Source organism: Phocoena phocoena, chromosome 6 (assembly GCF_963924675.1).
Source record: "Phocoena phocoena chromosome 6, mPhoPho1.1, whole genome shotgun sequence".
Taxonomy (NCBI): domain Eukaryota; kingdom Metazoa; phylum Chordata; class Mammalia; order Artiodactyla; family Phocoenidae; genus Phocoena; species Phocoena phocoena.
In genome coordinates, this window is record NC_089224.1 from 45,730,463 (window position 1) to 45,754,424 (window position 23,962).

Below are 23,962 nucleotides of genomic sequence, written 5' to 3' on the forward strand. Positions count from 1 at the left end.
AAATACCATAAAAGTTGAAAAGATGGAAATCGGAGTATAAACTTGAGGAGCCTATCAAGAACTCAGCATTGCAAGTTCATGGGAGATTTTTGTTTATTCAGTAAAAGTAGAGAAATAGTATTCATTAGGATGAAGACATTTTCAGTGTTGACATATCAAATGTAAAATAAAAATTGGGGCAATATTTAGAGTACAAACTAGTAACAGAGTAGTCAGCTAGCCAAAACCTAGATGGAAATGCCTTAACTGTATTTCCTTACAAAATAAAAAGGGGTACACATATGTCCCAGAAGAAGCATATTATTTAGGAAAAGATTTATTGGTATTTATTATTTGTTAACAACTAAGATGCATATAGCATCGTCTAATGCTAATTTTAGAGAACAGAAGTAACAACCCAGGTTAAATGAAAGTTGTATTCTGTCATATGGAATTATTTTGCTTGGAGTATGATCAAATTTATCTGAATCTAAGTCATGTTTTCTTTTGGCATACTTTTTTGGATTTTGTACTTTATTAGGCTAAATTGGATAATATTAATTTTATGGTAAAACAGCAGTTTCAAAGTTAAGAGCAGTGTTATTTTAGTTATTTCCAAAGAAGGAAATGCAAGTGAGAAACAGGACATTTAAATTTGTAAGAAAGAAGAGCATCTTGAATATGTCTAGAAAATATGCATATATTTTATGCTTTCCAAAAGTATGTAGACTTATCCAAAAATAGAAAGTATTATACAACTTAGAAATCTGATTTCTTGCAGTCCTAGAAATTCCAGAATATTTAAGTGTGATTTTAATCACTATTAATTGAAACTGTAGTGGCTTATGGAAGTATGATCACTGTAATCAGAATATATCCTGGTTTGGTAATTAAAAAATAATGGCAAGTATATACTGACACTTTTTATTTAAAGGTGAGGTGGCAAAGTCTACTGTTGATAGGGCTCAAATGATTTTTAAGTTTCTGTTGTCAGGAGCAATCAGGGGTCATCATAGTAGCGAAGACAGTTACCATTCTCATTCTGGGCTGATTATTGTTAATTTTTGTTGTGATGTTTGGCTTCCTGTTTTTATCTCTTTGAGATTTTACCTGTCTTCTGTTTCTTTTATTCATTTACTATCTTTTCTATGGTTTTCAGAATGGACATAGTATTGTAAAAAGCTTCAAGAACACAGCATCGGGTCCAAAGTTTCATTTTCTGCCCCCTTCTTTTATTAGAGTTCTGCAGATAATTAGAAGAATTCCCTCATTATGAGATGACTCTGAGGCCCCTAACTTTAAAATAACCAAACAAAAGTCTAAAGTTGTGTAATTATTCTTGGTTTTCCTGTTTCCCCACTTTTAAGTGAAGAAACTAGTTAAGAATGTGGCTAAGCTACTCATACAGTAATCATAGCTGATTGCATATAGTATCTGGAAAAATGCATGGTGTCTAGCTGCTTTCAAGTAGGTTGAAAAACATGTCCACTCATTTGTGGTGTTATTTTGACATTAGCTTTGTGAGATTGCTAAGTCACAACGGAATTCTCTTTTTGGGAACTGGTCTTCCAAAATATCAAGATAAGTAATTCCCAAAAGCGGTAGGAACTCTTAGCTAGTTGAGCAATTAGAATCACATGTATCAAATGACGGTGGTGTGTGTTTAGGAGGGTATGTTTGTTTGCTGTGTTTTCTTCTGTACATTTGTAAATGTTTTATACACATCTTTATTTTGACAGGGAAGAGCCACTTGATTTTCTAATATTATAATTGGTAAAAGAAAGTGGGGGGAACCCATTGACAATAAGACTATAATAAGTTAACACAGAGATGTATAGTTTATGTATTTTTTAAAGGTACAATTTAGAGGAAAAGGGCAAAACAATAACAAATAGTTGTTTATATACATCCATTTTTGGAAACAATTACATGCCAGTTAAAATTATATCAGGAAATAAAGTAAACTTTTGGTATTTTTAATTTTATAAAATGGGAAAGTAAAAAAGGTCCAAAAGTAGAATATAACTATAATTAAAAGTGATAAGTGAAAACTCGGCATCTCTCCTCTCTAACGCCTTGCTCCCAAATGAGCTTGCGTATTTTATTAGCTTGATTTTTAAAAAAAAGTTGAATTGGGAAACTATTTTAGTATATTTAATCAAAACAACTTGCTTTTATGGAGCAGAAGTACCACCAACCCTGAAATATTGATTTTGAAGGGCTTTCTTCTGACTTCACTTGTGCAGAAGCCGGAGAAAGAGGTTTTTATTGATATAGCTTTAGGATGTTTCAACTCAGGGAGAGGGGAAAATATCCACAAAACTAACCTTTGTATTATGACATTAGGCTGATGTGCCTTTAGGAAACCCTCAGAGTTATCCACTTTACTCCTTTACCTTTTGAGAAATGCAAAGACTTCATACATAACTGAATTATAACGGCTAAATTCTGCCTCCTTACCTTTGCATCCCAATAAACATCGCTGCACATGTCTTCATTTTACACAGTTTTTTAAATCTATAAATCAAAACACTGGGAGTTATTACCCCCAAATTATCGTGCCTACAGACTTCCAATTGTGAGCCCAAATTGCCAGAACAATTTTTATTTTTACTGATATCACGTCCTATTTCTGATAAGGACAAGCAGGGGACTGCTTGTCAAAAATCATTCCAAAGATTTCACAGTTCCAGATTCATAAGAACAATTATGAAGGATATACTCAAGGAGAGTGTCTTAAAATAAACCCTTTTAGGAAAACAGCAAAGTTTCACCCTAATTTCTTTTAATCCGTGACACAGGTGTTTCTTTGCATTGCTAGATTTAATTTTTTTTTCCATAAAGTCATATAGATTTTCTCTCCAGTTTTGAGTTGTTAGAGATAAAACTGTACTGCGGATAGTGTTGTGCTATGAGATTCCCAAAACTTTGATGCTTCCTGAGAATGAATTATTCACTCTGTACATAATGAATTATTACGTACAATTCACCCTGTACGTAAGATTTTCGATTTTTCTGGTATTTTTCGCATTTGATCAGTGGAGTTCTTTAGTGTGATAGTTATAAATCTACATTCACAGTATAATTTTAAAGATGCTGAGATTAACTTTTTTATTCACTGATAGTCTTGATTATATAGAAAAATGTATTTTCCTGTAAATATACTAATCACTACATTAAATTATGCTTATTTTTATCTCCAGTATAATTACTTAACACAAAAGTTAAATAACTTATCCACGTTCACATAAATTGTAAATGGTGGAGCAAAAATATGGATTTGGGCTAGTTTTCCTGAATGCTCAACTATTATGCTACATTTGTTTACAGTGTCTATCTCACAAACTAGGACATAAATACCATGAGGGTTGGGACTTGGTCTTGTTCATGGTGTTATACCCCTCGGGATTCAGAATAGTGCACTCAATAAATATCTATTGATTGATGAATAAGTAAAAATATATAAATAGTATTTAGATGCTTTTGTCTTACAGAAGAATTTGGTGATTTGAACATTTAAGGGTATGTTTCTGAACTTCTCAACAAAAGTTTACAGGACTTAAAATAGTTCGGGATATCCTTTTAGTAATATAATAGTCTTTGAGGCTAAAACTAATTTATTTTTAAGATTGTAGAAATTCTCTCTATAGTTGAAGTATGATTTTTTACTCCTTCAATAGTTTATAACTAATTTGCTAGATGCCATTTATAAAGTAACAGTTTTAGTCATTGCTTAATCTGGAGTTCAGGATTCCCAAATAGAACATAAAAATGAAAAATATTTTTATTTTGTAGTTAGCAAATTTTTGAGTTAACCACATTAACACTATGTTTAATTTGGCCTAAGTTACAGTGTTTTTACTGTGCTTTTATTCTGCCTGTTTGAGTTGCACTAAACATTACAAGACCATTCATTAGTAATTGTCATGTTCTCATAGGATTTGTTTAAAATGACAAAGTGTTAAGTTTTCCCAAGTGTAAAGCTCTAAATAACTGGTCAAACTATTATATGTAAAGAAAAGTAATAAATTTTAAAAGTCTATTGTTCAAAATTATTTTGGTGTTGATTTAGAAAATCAAGTAAGTTCTTGTTTTAAGGTTTAACTTTTCAGGAGAGGCTTTTTTTTTTTTTTTTTAGAATAGACTATAACATAGACATTATGTGAGAGTGTAGCCTATAAAATAACAAAGGCGAAAATGTCTTAGTGTTTCAGAACAAGGAATTTAGAATGACATTGTCTAGACTTTGATTCCGTATCTATAGGCAAGTCACTTTCACTTTGTAAAATGCAGTGTCCTTTGTAAAAGGCAGATAATAACAATAGCACTTCTTAGGGTCGTTATGGAGATTAAATGAGATGGCGTGTGTTTGGAACGTGGCCCAAAGTAACTAATAAATATTGGCTTTTTACCAATTTAAGGATATTGCCCCCTAAATTCTCCCATTGTATTACCATTGAATGGTCAAGTTAGATTTAAATAACCATCAGATAATTTATTAATTAGACTGACATCGTATGGGAGGAGGACCTTCACATACCTTCCTGTATGTATGTGGTTGTGTTTTGGGGGGCATGCTGATTGCTCATTTCTCTGCAGTCAGGTTACCATCACTAACATGCCACAGTCCCTCACGTGATGATTTTAAACAGAGTGAGTTCCTTTGTGCAGCTCCAGTCTCTCTCTTTTAGGAGAGTTTTCCCTCCCTACTCATTAGTTGAGGGGCAGCCTGAAATCAGGGAATGCCTGCAACTCTGGAAACCAGGAGACTTGGGATATATATGTTTCCAGGTCTGCCACTAGTATGGGCAAGTCACTTAATTTCTCTGGTTCCCAGTTTCCTTATTTGTAAAAAGGTGGGGTTGGGCAAGTATCTAGCAGGGCCCTTAGAGAGCCATCTTATCAAAAGGTAGCTTATGTTCTCTCTTTCAGTAGTCAGCCATGTAATTAGAAATATGTGTATATGCATTCATGTGTGTATCTCCTGAGATTTTTGTCAAAAATTAGATAATTTTCCTAATTAGCAGGCACTGATCAAATGTAGGATTAGGCAGTGCCTAAATACTTGTTTGTTGCTAAGATCTTGTATCTGAAGGCTGCCGGGTGTCATAGCAGCAAGCTTGGATCATTCGGTAATTATCATTGCAGTTAAATCTAATTCGTTATATAAATATGGTTAAATCAAGAAACTAGGGCATTGTAAAGAAAGACTGACAAAAGAAAAACAGCCATGTAGGTAGCTTCCATTGATTGACTAAGGTTTGAATCATATCTAATTTCCTTAGCCAAGCAAGGGCCCTCTTGACTCACCAATGTGGTTATAAACACGCTGATACAGCTTCTACATGTGGATTTCTGATCATGTGGCCCAACGTTGGCAAATCCTGGATTTCTCTGCACTAGGTGATTTTCCAGGACTAACAACCTATGATTCTAAGTCATAGATTATCCCAGTCTTTAGTCCTTGATCCGCTTTAAATATAGACAGCTATTGAAAAATACAAAGCAGCCCTCATCTTTCCTTTATCACTAATATGTTCCCTCAATCTCATGGATATTTTCCTTCGACCATTGTGAGGAAAGTAAAATGTTCTATTAAAAACAAACAAAAAACACAGTGTACAAAGTATATTAATATGGCATAAGAAGGCACATTATATTTAGATTGGAAAGAGGAATGTATATTTTGAGGTCAGTAACGAGCTGAGCCATAAATGTGTGCATTCTTAATGATTTATAGATGCTTACTGACTTGGAAAAATATGAATTTGTTGAATTCTTTTCATTTTCCACTAGCTTATGTGGGTTAGGACTATATTATTTCGCATCCCCTTTCTCCCTTTCTCCCACCTCCCACCCACCCCCACCAAAAAAAACTAAAAACAAAGCAAACTCCCCCAAACCCCCAAAACTACAGGGGCTTCCCTGTTGGATGAAATGGAAATTTCTCAGCCTGTCATTCAAAACTCTTCACATCCCAGCCCCCAACACATTTTCAATTTTATCTCCTAGGATTCCCTTCTGTGCACCTCCTCTCTAGCCCCCAGGGGTTCTCCTTACTCCCCAGCACACCGTGTGTTTTCACACCTATGCCTCTTTGCTCAGGCTGCTCCCTTGGCCTAGGATGCCCATTCTCCTATCCAGTCTACCTGACAAACCCCTGTCCATTCCTCAAGATCCAACTGAAATGTTGCCTGCCTCCATAAATCTTTTCTGCATCTTTTTCTCAGACAGGTATCTCCCTCCCCTGTGCTCCCATATATAGCCCTTTAAATGACAGCATTATTCACACTGTGTTACAGTTACTGCCCCACATTCTCCTACCATTGCTACCCTGTGTAGCAAGGACCATGCTTTCATTATATATGTAGTCTTAGCATCTGATACATAGTGGACACTCAATAAAAGCTTGTCAAAGTGAGTAAAAACCATGTGTGCATGTATCACAAGAAGGGACATGCCCTGATTCCGATGAAATATGTTACCTTTTTATTCATTACATATAATTTGGAGAATGCAGAAAAACAAAAAGGAGGAAATGAAATTCATCTGTAACCCTGCTCCCTCAGAGATCATGTTAACTGTGTAGTATATATATTTATAGTTAAAGCATACTTTTTTTTTTTTTTTTTTTTTGGTACGCGGGCCTCTCACTGTTGTGGCCTCTCCCGTTGCGGAGCACAGGCTCTGGACGCGCAGGCTCAGCGGCCATGGTTCACGGGCCTAGCCGCTCCGCGGCATGTGGGATCTTCCTGGACCGGGGCACGAACCTGTGTCCCTTGCATCAGCAGGCGGACGCTCAACCACTGCGCCACCAGGGAAGCCCTTAAAGCATACTTTTAAGAGGAACTCTGGTTTTTAAAATTAGAAAATTACCTACCCGCTTAACAGATGATCCTAATTCTTGACTTTTCTCTTTCTTTGTTAGCTCACTGAGAGAATAATCATCCTCTTTGTGGTGATCACCAGTCAAGAGGAAGTCCAAGAGAAATATGTGGTGTGTGTTTTATTCATCTTTTGGAATGTATTGGATATGGTTAGGTAAGGAGGCAAAATAATCTCTTAAAGCCAAATTGCTTTCTACAGTGAAGCCAGTAATAGCTGCTTACATTTGGTTACTCTGAATGAGAGAGAAATACATAACCCCTTTTCATATTATTTTATCTTGATATGGAAATGTATTTTTAGTTCTTTCCATAATGGGCATATCAAAGATAATGGAAACCTACCATGGTATCAAGAGCAAATCATTGCATCAGGTTCCCAGCAGAAGACTTGGCATACACCAATTTGGAATAAACCTCGCAGCTGTTGCTAATGAAAGGCATTCTTTGCAATTGCTCTGGTATGTGTTACTTTAATAAGCAAAGCAAGACTTTTATTCTATCATAGTCACAATTTAAAAAGTTGGTTTCTTGGAATTCAAGAATATTATAAATACAGGGCCTTATCTCTCTGGGGAAAAAACACACCTTCACAAACATATTTGTATACAATTCCAGCAGGTTCAAATAACTGAAGTTCTTTCATGGACTCACTGGGAATCCTTGGACCTCAGGTTAAGAACCCTTGCTCCAGATGGTGTTATGTTTCCTTCTAATTCTAAAACTTTGTGTGTTATCTCTACCAGCAATGGTGTAAAATTGCTCAACCCTTTACTCAGTGGCTCACTTTGGAGAGGCTTCTAACTGCTACTTCAAGCTCTCACAAATGAGAACTATCCCTCCTGCTTGAAAGATCTGGATGTGGATGGGTAACAAAAGAACCTAGCATTTTAGCTGAGGTTATATAAATTCTTTATTATATTGTCAATAACTTGGCTGAGTTAAGATATTCTAAGTAGAATGAATGTAATGAAATATTTTGTTGAATTAAAGTGACTGTAATTCTTTGTTATATATAACTTAGTTATTTCTTACTTTTAACTGAAAGATTTGTGGACTTGGGGCAAACTTCAGGGAGTTTTGTAGCCCATGACTTTTTGTTTATGAGACATGGAGCCTCATTTGGGACTGTGGCCTTCTGATGTTTCATTCTCTGGTATGCCCAACTCTTTCAGTGTCGATTCAGTCTCAGATAAGCTCAGTAGACCCATTAGAGAACAAAGTGGTTTTGGCATTGAGAGTGGTATCGTGATGTGATGGAAAGAATTTTGGACATAGAAGTGGAAGATCTCAGTATGAACCTCACCTCCACTGCTATGTGATCTTGGGCAAATCACACAACCTTAAAAATAACAGCAATGTGATAATTCATGGACCTTAATATTTACCCTTTTAAACTATAAAATTTGTCGATTTTAGTGTATTCAAAGACATGTGTAAAGACATCACCACTATCTAATTTGAGAACATTTTCATCACCCCCAAAAGAAGCCCCAAATCCATTAGCAGTCGCACCCAATTCCCTTTTCCTTCCAGCCCTGGCAACCACTACCATACTGTCTGTATGGATTTACCTATTCTGGACATTTCATATAAATGGAATCATATAATATGCGCCTTTTATGACTGGGTTCTTTCTTCTTTTTTTTTTTTTTTTTTTTTTTTAAACATCTTTATTGGGGTATAATTGCTTTACAATGGTGTGTTAGTTTCTGCTTTATAACAAAGTGAATCAGCTATACATATACATATGTTCCCATATGTCTTCCCTCTTGCATCTCCCTCCCTCCCCCTCTCCCTATCCCACCCTTCCAGGCTGTCACAAAGCACCGAGCTAATATCCCTGTGCCTTGCGGCTGCTTCCCCCCAGCTATCTACCTTACTACGTTTGTTAGTGTGTATATGTCCATGACTCTCTCTCGCCCTGTCAAAACTCACCCTTCCCCCTCCCCATATCCTTAAGTCCGTTCTCCAGTAGGTCTGCGTCTTTATTCCTATCTTACCCCTAGGTTCTTCATGACATTTTTTTCCCTTAAATTCCATATATATGTGTTAGCATACGGTATTTGTCTTTTTCTTTCTGACTTACTTCACTCTGTATGACAGACTCTAGGTCTATCCATCTCATTACAAATAGCTCAATTTCATTTCTTTTTAAGGCTGAGTAATATTCCATTGTGTATATGTGCCACATCTTCTTTATCCATTCATCCGATGATGGGCGCTTAGGTTGTTTCCATGTCCTGGCTATTGTAAATAGAGCTGCAATGAACATTTTGGTACATGACTCTTTTTGAATTTTGGTTTTCTCAGGGTATATGCCAAGTAGTGGGATTGCTGGGTCATATGGTAATTCTATTTGTAGTTTTTTAAGGAACCTCCATACTGTTCTCCACAGTGGCTGAACCAATTCACATTCCCACCAGCAGTGCAAGAGTGTCCCCTTTTCTCCACACCCTCTCCAGCATTTATTGTTTCTAGATTTTTTGATGATGGCCATTCTGACTGGTGTGAGATGATATCTCATTGTAGTTTTGATTTGCATTTCTCTAATGATTAATGATGTTGAGCATTCTTTCATGTGTTTGTCCGCAGTCTGTATACCTTCTTTGGAGAAATGTCTATTTAGGTCTTCTGCCCGTTTTGGGATTGGGTTGTTTGTTTTTTTCTTATTGAGCTGCATGAGCTGCTTGTAAATTTTGGAGATTAATCCTTTGTCAGTTGCTTCATTGGCAAATGTTTTCTCCCATTCTGAGGGTTGTCTTTTGGTCTTGGTTATGGTTTCCTTTGCTGTGCAAAAGCTTTGAAGTTTCATTAGGTCCCATTTGTTTATTTTTGTTTTTATTTCCATTACTCTAGGAGGTGGGTCAGAAAGGATCTTGCTGTGATTTATGTCATAGAGTGTTCTTCCTATGTTTTCTTCTAAGAGTTTGATAGTTTCTGGCCTTACATTTAGGTCTTTAATCCATTTTGAGCTTATTTTTGTGTATGGTGTTAGGGAGTGATCTAATCTCATACTTTTACATGTACCTGTCCAGTTTTCCCAGCACCATTTATTGAAGAGGCTGTCCTTTCTCCACTGTACATTCCTGCCTCCTTTATCAAAGATAAGGTGTCCATATGTGCGTGGGTTTATCTCTGGGCTTTCTATCCTGTTCCACTGAGCTATCTTTCTGTTTTTGTGCCAGTACCATACTGTCTTGATTACTGTTGCTTTGTAATATAGTCTGAAGTCAGGGAGCCTTATTCCTCCAGCTCCTTTTTTCGTTCTCAAGATTGCTTTGGCTATTCGGGGTCTTTTGTGTTTCCATACAAATTGCGAAATTTTTTGTTCTAGTTCTGTGAAAAATGCCAGTGGTAGTTTGATAGGGATTGCATTGAATCTGTAGATTGCTTTGGGTAGTAGAGTCATTTTCACAATGTTGATTCTTCCCATCCAAGAACATGGTATATCTCTCCATCTATTTGTATCATCTTTAATTTCTTTCATCAGTGTCTTATAATTTTCTGCATACAGGTCTTTCGTATCCTTAGGTAGGTTTATTCCTAGATATTTTATTCTTTTTGTTGCAATGGTAAATGGGAGTGTTTTCTTGATTTCACTTTCAGATTTTTCATCATTAGTATATAGGAATGCCAGAGATTTCTGTGCATTAATTTTGTATCCTGCTACTTTACCAAATTCATTGATTAGCTCTAGTAGTTTTCTGGTAGCATCTTTAGGATTCTCTATGTATAGTATCATGTCATCTGCAAACAGTTGCAGCTTTACTTCTTCTCTTCCAATTTGGATTCCTTTTATTTCCTTTTCTTCTCTGATTACTGTGGCTAAAACTTCCAAAACTATGTTGAATAAGAGTGGTGAGAGTGGGCAACCTTGTCTTGTTCCTGATCTTAGTGGAAATGCTTTCAGTTTTTCACCATTGAGGATGATGTTTGCTGTGGGCTTGTCATATATGACTTTTATTATGTTGAGGAAAGTTCCCTCTATGCCTACTTTCTGGAGGGTTTTGATCATAAATGGGTGTTGAATTTTGTCGAAAGCTTTCTCTGCATCTATTGAGATGATCATATGGTTTTTCTCCTTCAATTTGTTAATATGGTTTATCACATTGATAGATTTGCGTATATTGAAGAATCCTTGCATTCCTGGAATAAACCCCACTTGATCATGGTGTATGATCCTTTTAATGTGCTGTTGGATTCTGTTTGCTAGTATTTTGTTGAGGATTTTTGCATCTATGTTCATCAGTGATATTGGCCTGTAGTTTTCTTTCTTTGTGACATCCTTGTCTGGTTTTGGTATCAAGGTGATGGTGGCTTCGTAGAAGGAATTTGGGAGTGTTCCTCCCTCTGCTATATTTTGGAAGAGTTTGAGAAGGATAGGTGTTAGCTCTTCTCTAAACGTTTGATAGAATTCACCTGTGAAGCCACCTGGTCCTGGGCTTTTGTTTGTTGGAAGGTTTTTAATCACAGTTTCAATTTCAGTGCTTGTGATTGGTCTGTTCATATTTTCTATTTCTTCCTGATTCAGTCTTGGCAGGTTGTGCATTTCTAAGAATTTGTCCATTTCTTCCAGATTGTCCATTTTATTGGCATAGAGTTGCTTGTAGTAATCTCTCATGATTTTTTTTATTTCTGCAGTGTCAGTTGTTACTTCTCCTTTTTCATTTCTAATTCTATTGATTTGAGTCTTCTCCCTTTTTTTCTTGATGAGTCTGGCTAGTGGTTTATCTATTTTGTTTATCTTCTCAAAGAACCAGCTTTTAGTTTTATTGATCTTTGCTATTGTTTCCTTCATTTCTTTTTCATTTATTTCTGATCTGATTTTTATGATTTCTTTCCTTCTGCTAGCTTTGGGGTTTTTTTGTTCTTCTTTCTCTAATTGCTTGAGGTGCAAGGTTAGGTTGTTTATTCGAGATGTTTCCTGCTTCTTAAGGTGGGCTTGTATTGCTATAAACTTCCCCCTTAGAACTGCTTTTGCTGCATCCCATAGGTTTTGGGTCGTTGTGTCTCCATTGTCATTTGTTTCTAGGTATTTTTTTATTTCCTCTTTGATTTCTTCAGTGATCACTTCATTATTAAGTAGTGTATTGTTTAGCCTCCATGTGTTTGTATTTTTTACAGATCTTTTCCTGTAACTGATATCTAGTCTCATGGCGTTGTGGTCGGAAAAGATACTTGAAACAATTTCAGTTTTCTTAAATTTACCAAGGCTTGATTTGTGACCCAAGATATGATCTATCCTGGAGAATGTTCCATGAGCACTTGAGAAAAATGTGTATCCTGTTGTTTTTGGATGGAGTGTCCTATAAATATCAATTAAGTCCATCTTGTTTAATGTATCATTTAAAGCTTGTGTTTCCTTATTTATTTTCATTTTGGATGATCTGTCCATGGGTGAAAGTGGGGTGTTAAAGTCCCCTACTATGAATGTGTTACTGTTGATCTCCCCTTTTATGGTTGTTAGTATTTGCCTTATGTATTGAGGTGCTCCTATGTTGGGTGCATAAATATTTACAATTGTTATATCTTCTTCTTGGATCGATCCCTTGATCATTATGTAGTGTCCTTCTTTGTCCCTTTTAATAGTCCTTATTTTAAAGTCTATTTTGTCTGATATGAGAATTGCTACTCCAGCTTTCTTTTGGTTTCCATTTGCATGGAATATCTTTTTCCATCCCCTTACTTTCAGTCTGTATGTGTCTCTAGTTCTGAAGTGGGTCTCTTGTAGACAGCATATATAAGGGTCTTGTTTTTGTATCCATTCAGCCAATCTGTGTCTTTTGGTGGGAGCATTTAGTCCATTTACATTTAAGGTAATTATCGATATATATGTTCCTATTTCCATTTTATATATTGTTTTGGGTTCGCTACTATAGGTCATTTCCTTCTCTTGTGTTTTGTGTCTAGAGAAGTTCCTTTAGCATTTGTTGTAAAGCTGGTTTGGTGGTGCTGAACTCTCTCAGCTTTTGCTTGTCTGTAAAGGTTTTAATTTCTCCATCAAATGTGAATGAGATCCTTGCTGGGTAGAGTAGTCTTGGTTGCAGGCTATTCTCCTTCATCACTTTCAGTATGTCCTGCCACTCCCTTCTGGCTTGTAGGGTTTCTGCTGAGAGATCAGCTGTTAACCTTATGGGGATTCCCTTGTGTGTTATTTGTTGTTTTTCCCTTGCTGCTTTTAGTATGCTTTCTTTGTATTTAATTTTTGACAGTTTGATTAATATGTGTCTTGGGGTGTTTCTCCTTGTATTTATCCTGTATGGGACCCTCTGTGCTTCCTGGACTTGATTAACTATTTCCTTTCCCATATTAGGGAAGTTTTCAACTATAATCTCTTCAAATATTTTCTCAGTCCCTTTCTTTCTTTCTTCTTCTTCTGGAACCCCTATAATTCGAATGTTGGTGCGTTTCATGTTGTCCCAGAGGGCTCTGAGACTGTCCTCAGTTCTTTTCATTCTTTTTTCTTTATTCTGCTCTGCAGTAGTTATTTCCACTACTTTATCTTCCAGGTCACTTATCCGTTCTTCTGCCTCAGTTATTCTGCTATTGATCCTATCTAGAGTGATTTTAATTTCATTTATTGCATTGTTCATCGTTGCTTGTTTCATCTTTAGTTCTTGTAGGTCCTTGTTAACTGTTTCTTGCATTTTGTCCATTCTACTTCCAAGATTTCGGATCATCCTTACTATCATTATTCTGAATTCTTTTTCAGGTAGATTGCCTATTTCCTCTTCATTTGTTAGGTCTGGTGGGTTTTTATCTTGCTCCTTCATCTGCTGTGTGTTTTTCTGTCTTCTCATTTTGCTTATCTTACTGTGTTTGGGGTCTCCTTTTTGCAGGCTGCACTTTCGTAGTTCCCGTTGTTTTTGGTGTCTGTCTCCAGTGGCTAAGGTTGTTTCAGTGGGTTGTGTAGGCTTCCTGGTGGAGGGGACTAGTGCCTGTGTTGTGCTGGATGAGGCTGGATCTTGTCTCTCTAGTGGGCAGGTTCACGTCTGGTGGTGTGTTTTGGGGTGTCTGTGGCCTTATTATGATTTTAGGCAGCCTCTCTGCTAATGGGTGGGGTTGTGTTCCTGTTTTGCTAGTTGTTTGGCATAGGTTGTCCAGCACTGTGGCTTGCTGGTTGTTGAGTGAAGCTGGGTGCTGGTGTTAAGATGGAGGTCTCTGGGATATTTCCACCGTTTAATATTATGTGGAGCTGGGAGGTCTCTTGTTGACCAGTGTCCTGAAGTTGGCTCTCCTACCTCAGAGGCAGAGCCCTGACTCCTGGCTGGAGCACCAAGAGCCTTTCATCCACACAGCTCAGAATAAAAGGGAGAAAAAGTAGGGAGAATTAGTAGAAGTATGAGTAAAGAAAGAAGGAAAGGAGGAAAGGAAGGAAGGAAGAAAGAAGCAAAGAAGGAAAGAAAGGAGGGAGGGAGGGAGGGAGGAAGGAAGGAAGGAGAGAAAGAAGGAAAAAAAGACAGAAAGAAAGATGATACAGTAAAAATAAAATAAAGTATAATATAGTTATTGAATTAAAAAATATTTAGAAAAAAAAAAAGGGACGGATAGAACCTTAGGACAAATGTTGGAAGCAAAGCTATACAGAGAAAATCTTACACAGAAGCATACACATACACCTTCACAAAAAGAGGTAAAGGGGGAAAAATCATAAATCCTGCTCCCTGAGACCACCTCCTCAATTTGGGGTGATTCGTTGTCTAAAGGAGGGAAGGAAGGAAGGAAAGAAAGAAAGAACGAAGGTAAAGTATAATAAAGTTATTACAATTAAACTTATTAAGAAAAAGAATTTTTAAAAAAAAGTCATGGACGGATAGAGCCCTAGGACAAATGGTGGAAGCAAGAGTATACAGACAAGATCTCACACAGAAGCATACACGTACACATTCACAAAAAGAGGAAAAGGGAAAAAAATCATAGATCTTGCTCCTAAATTCCACCTCTTCAATTTGGGATCATTCCTTGTCTATTCAGGTATTCCACAGATGCAGGGTATATCAAGTTGATTGTGGAGCTTTAATCTGCTGCTTCTGAGGCTGCTGGGAGAGATTTCCCTTTCTCTTCTTTGTTCTCACAGCTCACAGGAGCTCAGCTTTGGATTTGGCCCTGCCTCTGCGTGTAGGTCGCTGGAGGGCGTCTGTTTTTTCGCTCAGACAGGACGGGGTTAAAGGAGCCGCTGATTCGGGGCCTCCGGCTCACTCAGGCCGGGGGTTGGGGGATGGGGGAAGGAGGGGCACTGCGTGCGGGGCCGGCCTGCGGCAGCAGAGGCAGCGTGACATTGCGGCAGAGGCCGGCGTGACGTTGCACCAGCCTGAGGCCCGCCGTGCGTTGTCCCGGGGAAGTTGTCCCTGGATCCCGGGAACCTGGCAGTGGCGGGCTGCACAGGCTCCGCGGAAGAGGGGCGTAGAGAGTGACCTGTGCTCGCACACAGGCCCCTTGGTGGCGGCAGCAGCAGCCTTAGCGTCTCCCGCCCGTCTCTGGGGTCCGCGGTTTTAGCCGCGGCTCGCGCCCGTCTCTGGGGTTTGTGCTTTCAGCCGCGGCTCGCGCCCGTCTCGGGGGCTCGCGCCCTCAGCCGCGGCTCACGCCCGTCTCTGGAGTTCCTTTAAGCAGCGCTCTTAAACCCCTCTCCTCGCGCACCGGGAAACAAAGAGGGAAGAAAAAGTCTCTTGCCTCTTCGGCCGGTGCAGGCTTTTCCCCGAACTCCCTCCCGGCTAGTCGTGGTGCACTAACCCCTTCAGCCTATGTTCAAGCCGCCAACCCCAGTCCTCTCCCTGAGCTCCGTCCAAAACCGAAACCCGAGCCTCAGCTCGCAGCCCCGCCCGCCCCGGCGGGTGAGCAGACAAGCCACTCGGGCTGGTGAGTGCCGGTCAGCACCGATCGTCTGTGCAGGAATCTCCCCGCTTTGCCCTCCGCACCCGTCGCTGTGCACTACTCCGCGGTCCCGAAACTCCCCCCTCTGCCTCCCGCAGTCTCCGCCCGCGGAGGGGCTTCCTAGTGTGTGGAAACTTTTCCTCCTTCACAGCTCCCTCCCACTGGTGCAGGTGCCGTCCTTATTCTTTTGTCTCTGTTTTTTCTTTTGCCCTACCCAGTTACGTGGGGAGTTTCTTGCCTTTTGGGAGGTCTGAGGTCTTCTGCCAGCCTTCAGTAGGAGTTCTGTAGGAGTTGTTCCACGTGTGGATGTATTTCTGGTGTATCCGTGGGGAGGAAGGCGATCTCCGCGTCTTACTCTTCCGCCATCTTCAAGGTCCCCCGGGTTCTTTCACTTAGCATAACGTTTTCAAGGTTCGTCCATGTTTTAACAGGTATCAGTATTTTATTTCTTTTTATGGCTGAATAATATTCCATTATATTGATATACCAATTTTTATTTATTCATTTATCAGTTGATCGACATTTGGGTTGTTTCTACTTTTTGGTCAGGAATGCTGCTGTGAACATCCATGTACAAGCTTTTGTGTGCACATATGTTTTCATTTCTCTTAACTTAGGAGTGAAATTCCTAAGTACTGAACCTTTTTAAAGCTCATTTTTTTTCTCTGTAAAATGGGGGCAGAATTATCTTCCCAATTTACCATAGAATGACTTTTTGAAAAGCAACTTCCTCAACCTGATAAAAGCATCTGTGAAAACTCTACAGTAACATAATGGTTAATGATGAAAGACTGATCTTTCTTCCAAAGATAGGAATAAGACAACAATGTCTACTCTTGCCTCTTCTATTCAACATTGTACTGGAAGTTCTAGGCACGGCAGTTAGGCAAGAAAATGATGTAAAAGCATCCACATTGGAAAGGAAGGAGTAAAATTATCTCTACTGGCAGGTGACATCTTGTATATAAAAAATCATAAGGAATTCACTAAAAAGTATTAGAATAAGCTAGTTCGGCAAAGTTGTAGAATACAAAATTAATATACAGTTGACCCTTGAACAACATAAGGGTTGGAGTGCTGACCCTCTGCAGAGTTGAAAATCCACATATAACTTATAGTTGGCCTCTTGTATACAGGGTTCCTCTGTATCTTAGGTTCTGCATCTGGATTCAGCCAACCCCAGATAGTGTAGTACTGTAGTATTTACTGTTGAAAAAAATCTGCATGTAAGTGGACCCACTTAGTTCAAACCTATGTTGTTCAAGGGTCAGCTGTACAAAAATTAATTGTATTCTACACATTTGCAATGGCCTATCCTAAAATAAAATTAAGAAAACAAAACATCAAAAAATAAAGTACTTAGACATAAATTTAACAAAAGATGGGCAGAACTTGTACACTAAAAACTACAAAATACTGTGCAGAGAAATTAAAGAAAATCTAAATAAGTGGAAAGATATTCTGTGTTTATGGGTTGAAGACAATGTTTTTAAGATGGAACACTCCTCAAGTTGATCTACAGATTCAGTGCAATCCCTATCAGAATCCCAGCTGGCTTCTTTGCAGGAGTTGAGAAGCCGATCCTAAAACTCATATGGAAACCCAAGGAACCCAGAGTAGCCAAAACAATCTCAAAAAAGAACATAGTTGGAAGATTCACACTTCCCAATTTCAGAACTTACTACAAAGCAACCAAAGTTGCACACATCAAGAGTGTGATAACGGACATAAGGATATATTGTGGAATAGAATTGACAGTCCAGAGATGAACTCTCAGATTTATGGTCAATTGATTTTCGACAGGATGCCAAGGTCGTTCAATGGGGAAAAATAGTCTTTTGGTCAAACGGTGCTGGGACAGCTGGATATCCACATGCAAAGGAATGAATTTGGTCCTTTACTTTGCACCATACAAAAATTAACTCAATGGTTCGAAAATCTAAATGGAAAAGATAGAACTATAAAACTCTTAGAAGAAAACATAGGGGTAAATGTTTTTGATCTTGGGTTTGACAATGGATTTTTAGATTTAATACCAAAAACACAAGCAACAACAAAAAGAGATACATTGGACTTCATCATAAGTGATTTTTAAACATATGAAAAGATTCTTACCTACTCTTGTAATAGAAAAAAATCAAAGCAGTGAGATACCATTTTTCCCTTATATTGGTAAAGAACAAAAAGTTTGATAACATGCTATGTTTGTGAGTGCTTGCACTGCTGATGTATATTATATATAGTATATATACACATAGGTAAGTATATGCAAAAATATTTTGGAAAGAATATATGAGAAATTGGCATTGGTCATTGCCTCTGAGGAGTGGAATTAGGGTCCTGGAATGAGAGAAAGATTTACTTTTCTGCATTCATGTTTTCAAGGTTTTGAATTTTGTTTTGCCATATGTATGCATTGCCTATTCCAGTAGTTCTAAGTATGGTCCCTGGACCAGTGGCATCAGCGTCACCTGGAACTTGTTTGTAATACAGATTCTCAGGTCCACTGAATCAGACACTCTGGAGATAGGGCCTAACAATTTGTGCTTTAGCAAGCCCTCTGAGTGATGCTGATGTATGCTTAAGCTTGAGAAATGAAAAGATTTTGACTACTTCATCTATTACATCATAAAGGCAGGTTTAAAACCAACTCCTATACCCAAAACAAGCTCCTAAGGCCAGTTCTTTAATTATTCACACAAGATGGCACATATTTTTTTTATTTTTAAAATTCATTACCTAGATATTTACAAGTCTGTCTGTCTTAAAAACTTAGCCTGTGCATAAAATGGGCTTGGCTTCTGAGTGAAATTGAAGTCACTATTTGAGGAAACTTGTAACTGTAATTTGCTGGGGGATAAGATTTACATTTTTCTCTCTTCCCTCTATAATTATCCGTGATCCACCCCATAAGACAAGCCAGACTGACACGGTTCCTCTCTCTCCATTATTTACCTCTTCTGCTTACATTACAGGAAATAAAGTAAGAAATTTGCATACTCTCCAGTTTTATCTGTGTATTCAATTACACAGTAAGGTATTCTCCTATTTCCCAGACATCAGCAGCAAATGATGTTTATGAGCAAACTTGTCTCCTTTCAGGTACACTTACAGCATGTTATCAGTCATTGGAATATCCTATGCTGTCTTGACATGGCTCAGTCAAACACTATGGATGCCAATTTATCCTTTGTGTGTTCTCGCTGAAGGTAAGAAAAGAGTGACTTTTCTGTATTGCTTACTGGCAAAAGCAATCCTATTATGATGATTCACAAAACTTTTTGATGATTAAGTTACTATTTTTGCTACTGTTCAGCTGACTAGGTGTTATCTTTCCTGGCATACTTCCCTTGATGCAAAGAAGCAAAACATTAAAATGTCAAGTTAAGGGGGAAGCAGCTCTGCACAATAGACAAAATATTGGATGAGGAATGAGGACATCTGAGGGCCTTTAACTTCATTAACTTGCTGAGTTTGGGTAAATCATTTAACCTCTCTAAGTCTGTTTACTCATCCAAAGGGGATTTAACATTTAGTGACTCAGTGATTATTTGTAATGCATAGAAATTCAGTTCCCCCTTGGCTGGACTAGCCTTCCCACTTACCATCTACCATGCTGCCTACTCTCTGCCAGTGACAGTTAACTCTACCTTTAGACGAGTCATTGGTTTCTCAGGGAAGCGTTTCTCAATTTCCTCATCAACATTAATTCCCCCAATGAATCTCTTTTGTAAGACCTATCTTAGTTGTAATTAGACATTTGTGTGATTCTTCGATTAATGTCTATTTCCTTGTCTAGCCTCTAAGCTCCATGGGGATCTGGGGTTGTCTTTGTTTCTTTCTTCCTTTGTCTTATGCACCCAATATACATGCTCAATAAACAATGAATTATTAAATACAATGTGAAGTAGGCTAATTACTTAGCCTAAATGTAAACCTAAAGCTTAAAATCAAATAATTAAAAGCATCAATTTGCAAAGAGCTTGAGGATATTTGGGGAATATATGCTTCCCTCTGTAATGGATTTAGCAGACTGGTAGGGAACTCTGAAACAGACATGATAAAAGTTTTTGAAAACCGAAGGCATAAAGAAATTAAGAGAGCACATGTTAAGTAACTAAGGGAAAACATACAGAAATATTTAACATAAAATGATGGTGATGTTGGCAATAATTATAAAGTATATATGATATAACCACACGTTGTCTATCTACCAGTGAGCAGAGAAAAGGAGCTTATATTATAGTAAATCACGTTAGACATAATTTAAAAATCTGTTTTGTTTCCAAATAGACTATGCCAAAAGAATCTAGGGAATAATCTTCTTGAAAACCATAAAAAATGGATTGGCCATTTATTTGAGAACAAAATCCATCACTCATTGAAACATTTATTTATTAAGTACATTCATTTGTTAGATAATATGAAAAATACTATAAAGAATATATAAAGGAATAAAGTACAAATATGACTAATATTTTCCTAAAAATAGGGATGAATAAATATATAGGAAACTTTTCTTTTTATTCCATAATTGTAAGCATTCTCCTTTCTTAGGAAAGCCATGTTTATATATAGTTGCCATAAAATGCATATTCTTTTATTAAAATTAGTTTCATAAACTTATTCTTGCAATTAAAAAACAAAGTCTATCCAGAAAAATTTTGAAAGCACATATAACAAAATATCAATAATGATTAATTCTGGGTGGTAGAGCGTAGTAATTTTATCTTTATATATTTCTATATATTTCAAATGTCCCAAAGTATAAAAACATGTAGTTAAGAAAACCTGCTTGACTTTTGATAATTCTAATATCTTTTAATAACTATAGTTTCCCATCTGATAATATAAGACAAAAACCAAGTTCATATTCATAATCAAATCAACTATACTAATAAAATGCCAGAGACTTAGGTGCTGCCCATGGAAATCTTAGATGGCATGCTTTAGTGTCAGTTGCAGACTCTGTGCTGAATCCACTGTCTGGTTCTAACAGCTGTGGGTGCCTGAGTTTTCCTCTGTCTTTTTAAAAAAAAGAAATTAAAAAATAATAATTTTAGACTCACAATAAGTTGCAAAAACAGTGCATTGTTTCCATGTACCTTCGCTCAGCTTACCCTGATGAGAACATCTTATATAACCGTAGTACATTATCATTTTATTCCATGAAATGTTATACAAAGTCTATACATGGGACACAATTTCATAGAATGTCCATCTCTTTTTATTTGACATGAGCCTCCTCCCTCAAAATAATTTAGGCCAGCATTTCTCACATGATTCCTCAGAATTTTTATTAAGTACTGCTGGGATGGGGAGGAAGAAAGAGCTATTCCAAGACCAGTTAAGCTGAGGAAATGGGTGAAACCAGTTTCTTTATTGCAGAACTTGATAGAATCTCTGCTATACCAATGCGTGTTATGAAACTCCAAGAGGAGAATATATGAAGCATTTTCCATGTTCATTCGTCTGTAACCCCTACTTGTGGCTAAGAGGACAGGTATTTTGAGATAAAATTTTTGGTACGAACTACTGTGTATAAAATAAATAAGCTGCAAGGATATATTATACAGCACAGGGAATATAGCCGATATTTTATATTAACTATAAATGGAGTATAGCCTTTAAAAATTGTGAATCACTCTGTTGTACACTGGAAGCTTATATTGTACATCAACTATACCTCAGTAAAAAAAGAAACACTGTAAACTATTTTTGTGTAGGCATAATAAAGTAAAAAATGGACAAAATTCAACAAATCACATTGCTATAATGGCCTTGCCAATCTGATCAGTGGATTTCTATATCAAACTATAGCTTTGGCAGAAGGATTCAACAATTATCACAAAATGGTCATTATCAAATTCAGAATATCCTTCAACTATGCATACATATATACACATCTCTGTAGCAAGTTAAGGAGGGAAACCTTCATGATTCTTTTTTTCTTTAAACAGCATTTGCCATCTATCAGTCACTGCCTTATTTTGAATCATTTGGCACTTACTCCACAAAGCTGCCCTTTGACTTATCCATCTATTTCCCATATGTGCTGAAAATGTATCTCATGATGCTCTTTATAGGTAAGTGGCTTTTCTGTTTTGTTTTGTTTTTGCATTCTTTCTGTGCTTTTTGGTTTGTGCTGCCATCTACCTTAGTAGAAAGGTCTGTAAACATGGGAGAGATGGAAAAAGAAGGCTGACATGACGAATTAGACCTTGTTAGTAAAATATTTAGAAGTTATAATGCTTTTTGCAGGTCATCATGAGATCAAATATATCACTGTTTGCAGTGTATGAACAAAAACAGTTTTACTAGCAGAAAATGTAACTGCTTTGTGTATGAAATATAAAAGTTTTCACAAACACAAGCATCTACAAAGAAAATCTAGATGTCAAACTAAGTGAACTTGGCTATTTCTGGATTTCCCATTTATATCTGTTTTGTTTCCTGTTTGTTTGCCCTTATGTGCTAGCATTTCCTAGCAGGCAAGTGGGAGTAGGTGCTAAAGGCTCAAGAAAAATATATAGGACAAAAACTTACAGTTGAGAAAATCTAATCAATTAATTAATTTGTCCAGAAAATTGGGAAACAGACTTCTGTTGTTAAATTTTAGTTTCTCCAGCTCTAACCTTCACAAGTCCTTCACAAGTCCTTAAGGTAATTATTACCTCTAGAAGATAACAACTATCAGGTATGTAAGAACAACACATAAAAGAGAAGACAAATGTAAAATTTTAGGGGAAATGGAGAGAGCTAAAGAAAAGTTCCTTCCTTGCAATAAACAGAACAGTAAGGTGGAGGAGTTTGCTTTACTTCTCCTTCTGCAGAAAATCTGGACACTCTTTTAAGTATTCCTTCTTTGAGTTTCCTTTGCAAGTGCCTTCTCCCTGGACTCCAGGCAGCACTCTGTATTTCAATACCATGGTTCTTTCCACAGAGATGGTTAATCAGTCTTAATTTTTGCCATTTCTTTCTCCACATCAGGTATGTATTTTACCTATAGTCATCTTTACTCAGAAAGAAGAGACATCCTCAGAGTCTTTCCCATTAAAAAGAAGAAAATGTGAAGCATGGCACTCTGATGTGACATAAGAAAGGAGAGGCTGTGGATTCAGCTGCAGTAAACACAGGTGGAAAAATACCTAGTATTTCATAAAAATCCATGACATGCAATAATTGCTCTCCTCCCCAAAACTCTTGACATATACAGCAGTCTGTTTCTCACATGTTGTTCTTAGTATGAATACTCTTCATGACCTGTTTCACCAAAGCTGTGAATTTTACACAAGTTAAGTTTATATTGCGTGAAGCCTGATTATTTTCCTGTAAGGTTAATGAGAAATAGGATTCTAACTGGAGTAGATTCTGTTAAGCTAAGAAACCAAAGTTGTTAACCTAAATTACATGTATTTACATATATTTCTTTTCACTTCTGAGTTCCCAAGTAGCAGCTGATCTGTGGGAGGGGAGTGATGTGTAATATGTTCTGTATTTTTCTAGAATAACCTATTTTATAGACAGATGTCCCTCTCCCCAGACCCACCTTAAATATTAGACACACTTAGAAATTTAAACATTTTTCCAAACCCTGAAAGAGTATTTGTTAATACTACACAAGTTATTTGGACTTTGATGGTTTAAAAGAGAGCCCTGAGGAAAACAGAATAGACCTTCGTTTTCACAAATAATGCCCCATATTCCTTTTTAAAAAAATCTAATCAAGCCATATACATACCTTAAAGGAGATAAAAGGTACAAAAATATAGTAAATAATTCAAATAAGGCAAGAAAATTGAGAACCAGTGATGCTTCAGATTATTACTGAATTATTATTGCTAATTGCTATAAATCATATATAAGTCATCACTTCTACTTTTGAAAAATGCTCCTTCCTTTGGAGTTCTAAAATATATGTGAATAATTGACTAATAGAATAATTTCTGTACCTTCAGTATATCATTCACTTTTCTTGAGAGAATTATAGAATCTCATTATCCAGTAAGTATATAAAAAGGGTACTAAATATTTTGTGACAATAAGAACCAGGTAATGGAAATGTAATTGTAAAAGATGGGTAATCTTATTTCCACTAAATAAAACATATGAAAAGAAACAATTGAGTATTAATAAAGATAGTTGATATCTTTATAAAGTTAATATATTTGGAACTTTAAAATAAGTATTAAAATCCTTTTAAGAAGCTGTACATTTTATTTTGC

General features: G+C 37.0%; 1 protein-coding gene across 1 annotated transcript in view; it reads left to right on the forward strand.

Annotated features, from left to right (window-relative positions):
- Positions 1-23,516, forward strand: part of HACD4 (3-hydroxyacyl-CoA dehydratase 4) — a 29,576-nt gene extending 6,060 nt beyond the window's left edge. The window contains exons 4-7 of the mRNA XM_065879519.1: positions 6,908-7,020; positions 18,840-18,946; positions 21,698-21,823; positions 22,728-23,516. Of these exons, the coding sequence (XP_065735591.1) occupies positions 6,908-7,020; positions 18,840-18,946; positions 21,698-21,823; positions 22,728-22,810 (429 nt within the window). The 3' untranslated portion in view covers positions 22,811-23,516. The remainder of the gene's footprint in view (positions 1-6,907; positions 7,021-18,839; positions 18,947-21,697; positions 21,824-22,727) is intronic.
- Positions 23,517-23,962: the final 446 nt, after the last annotated feature.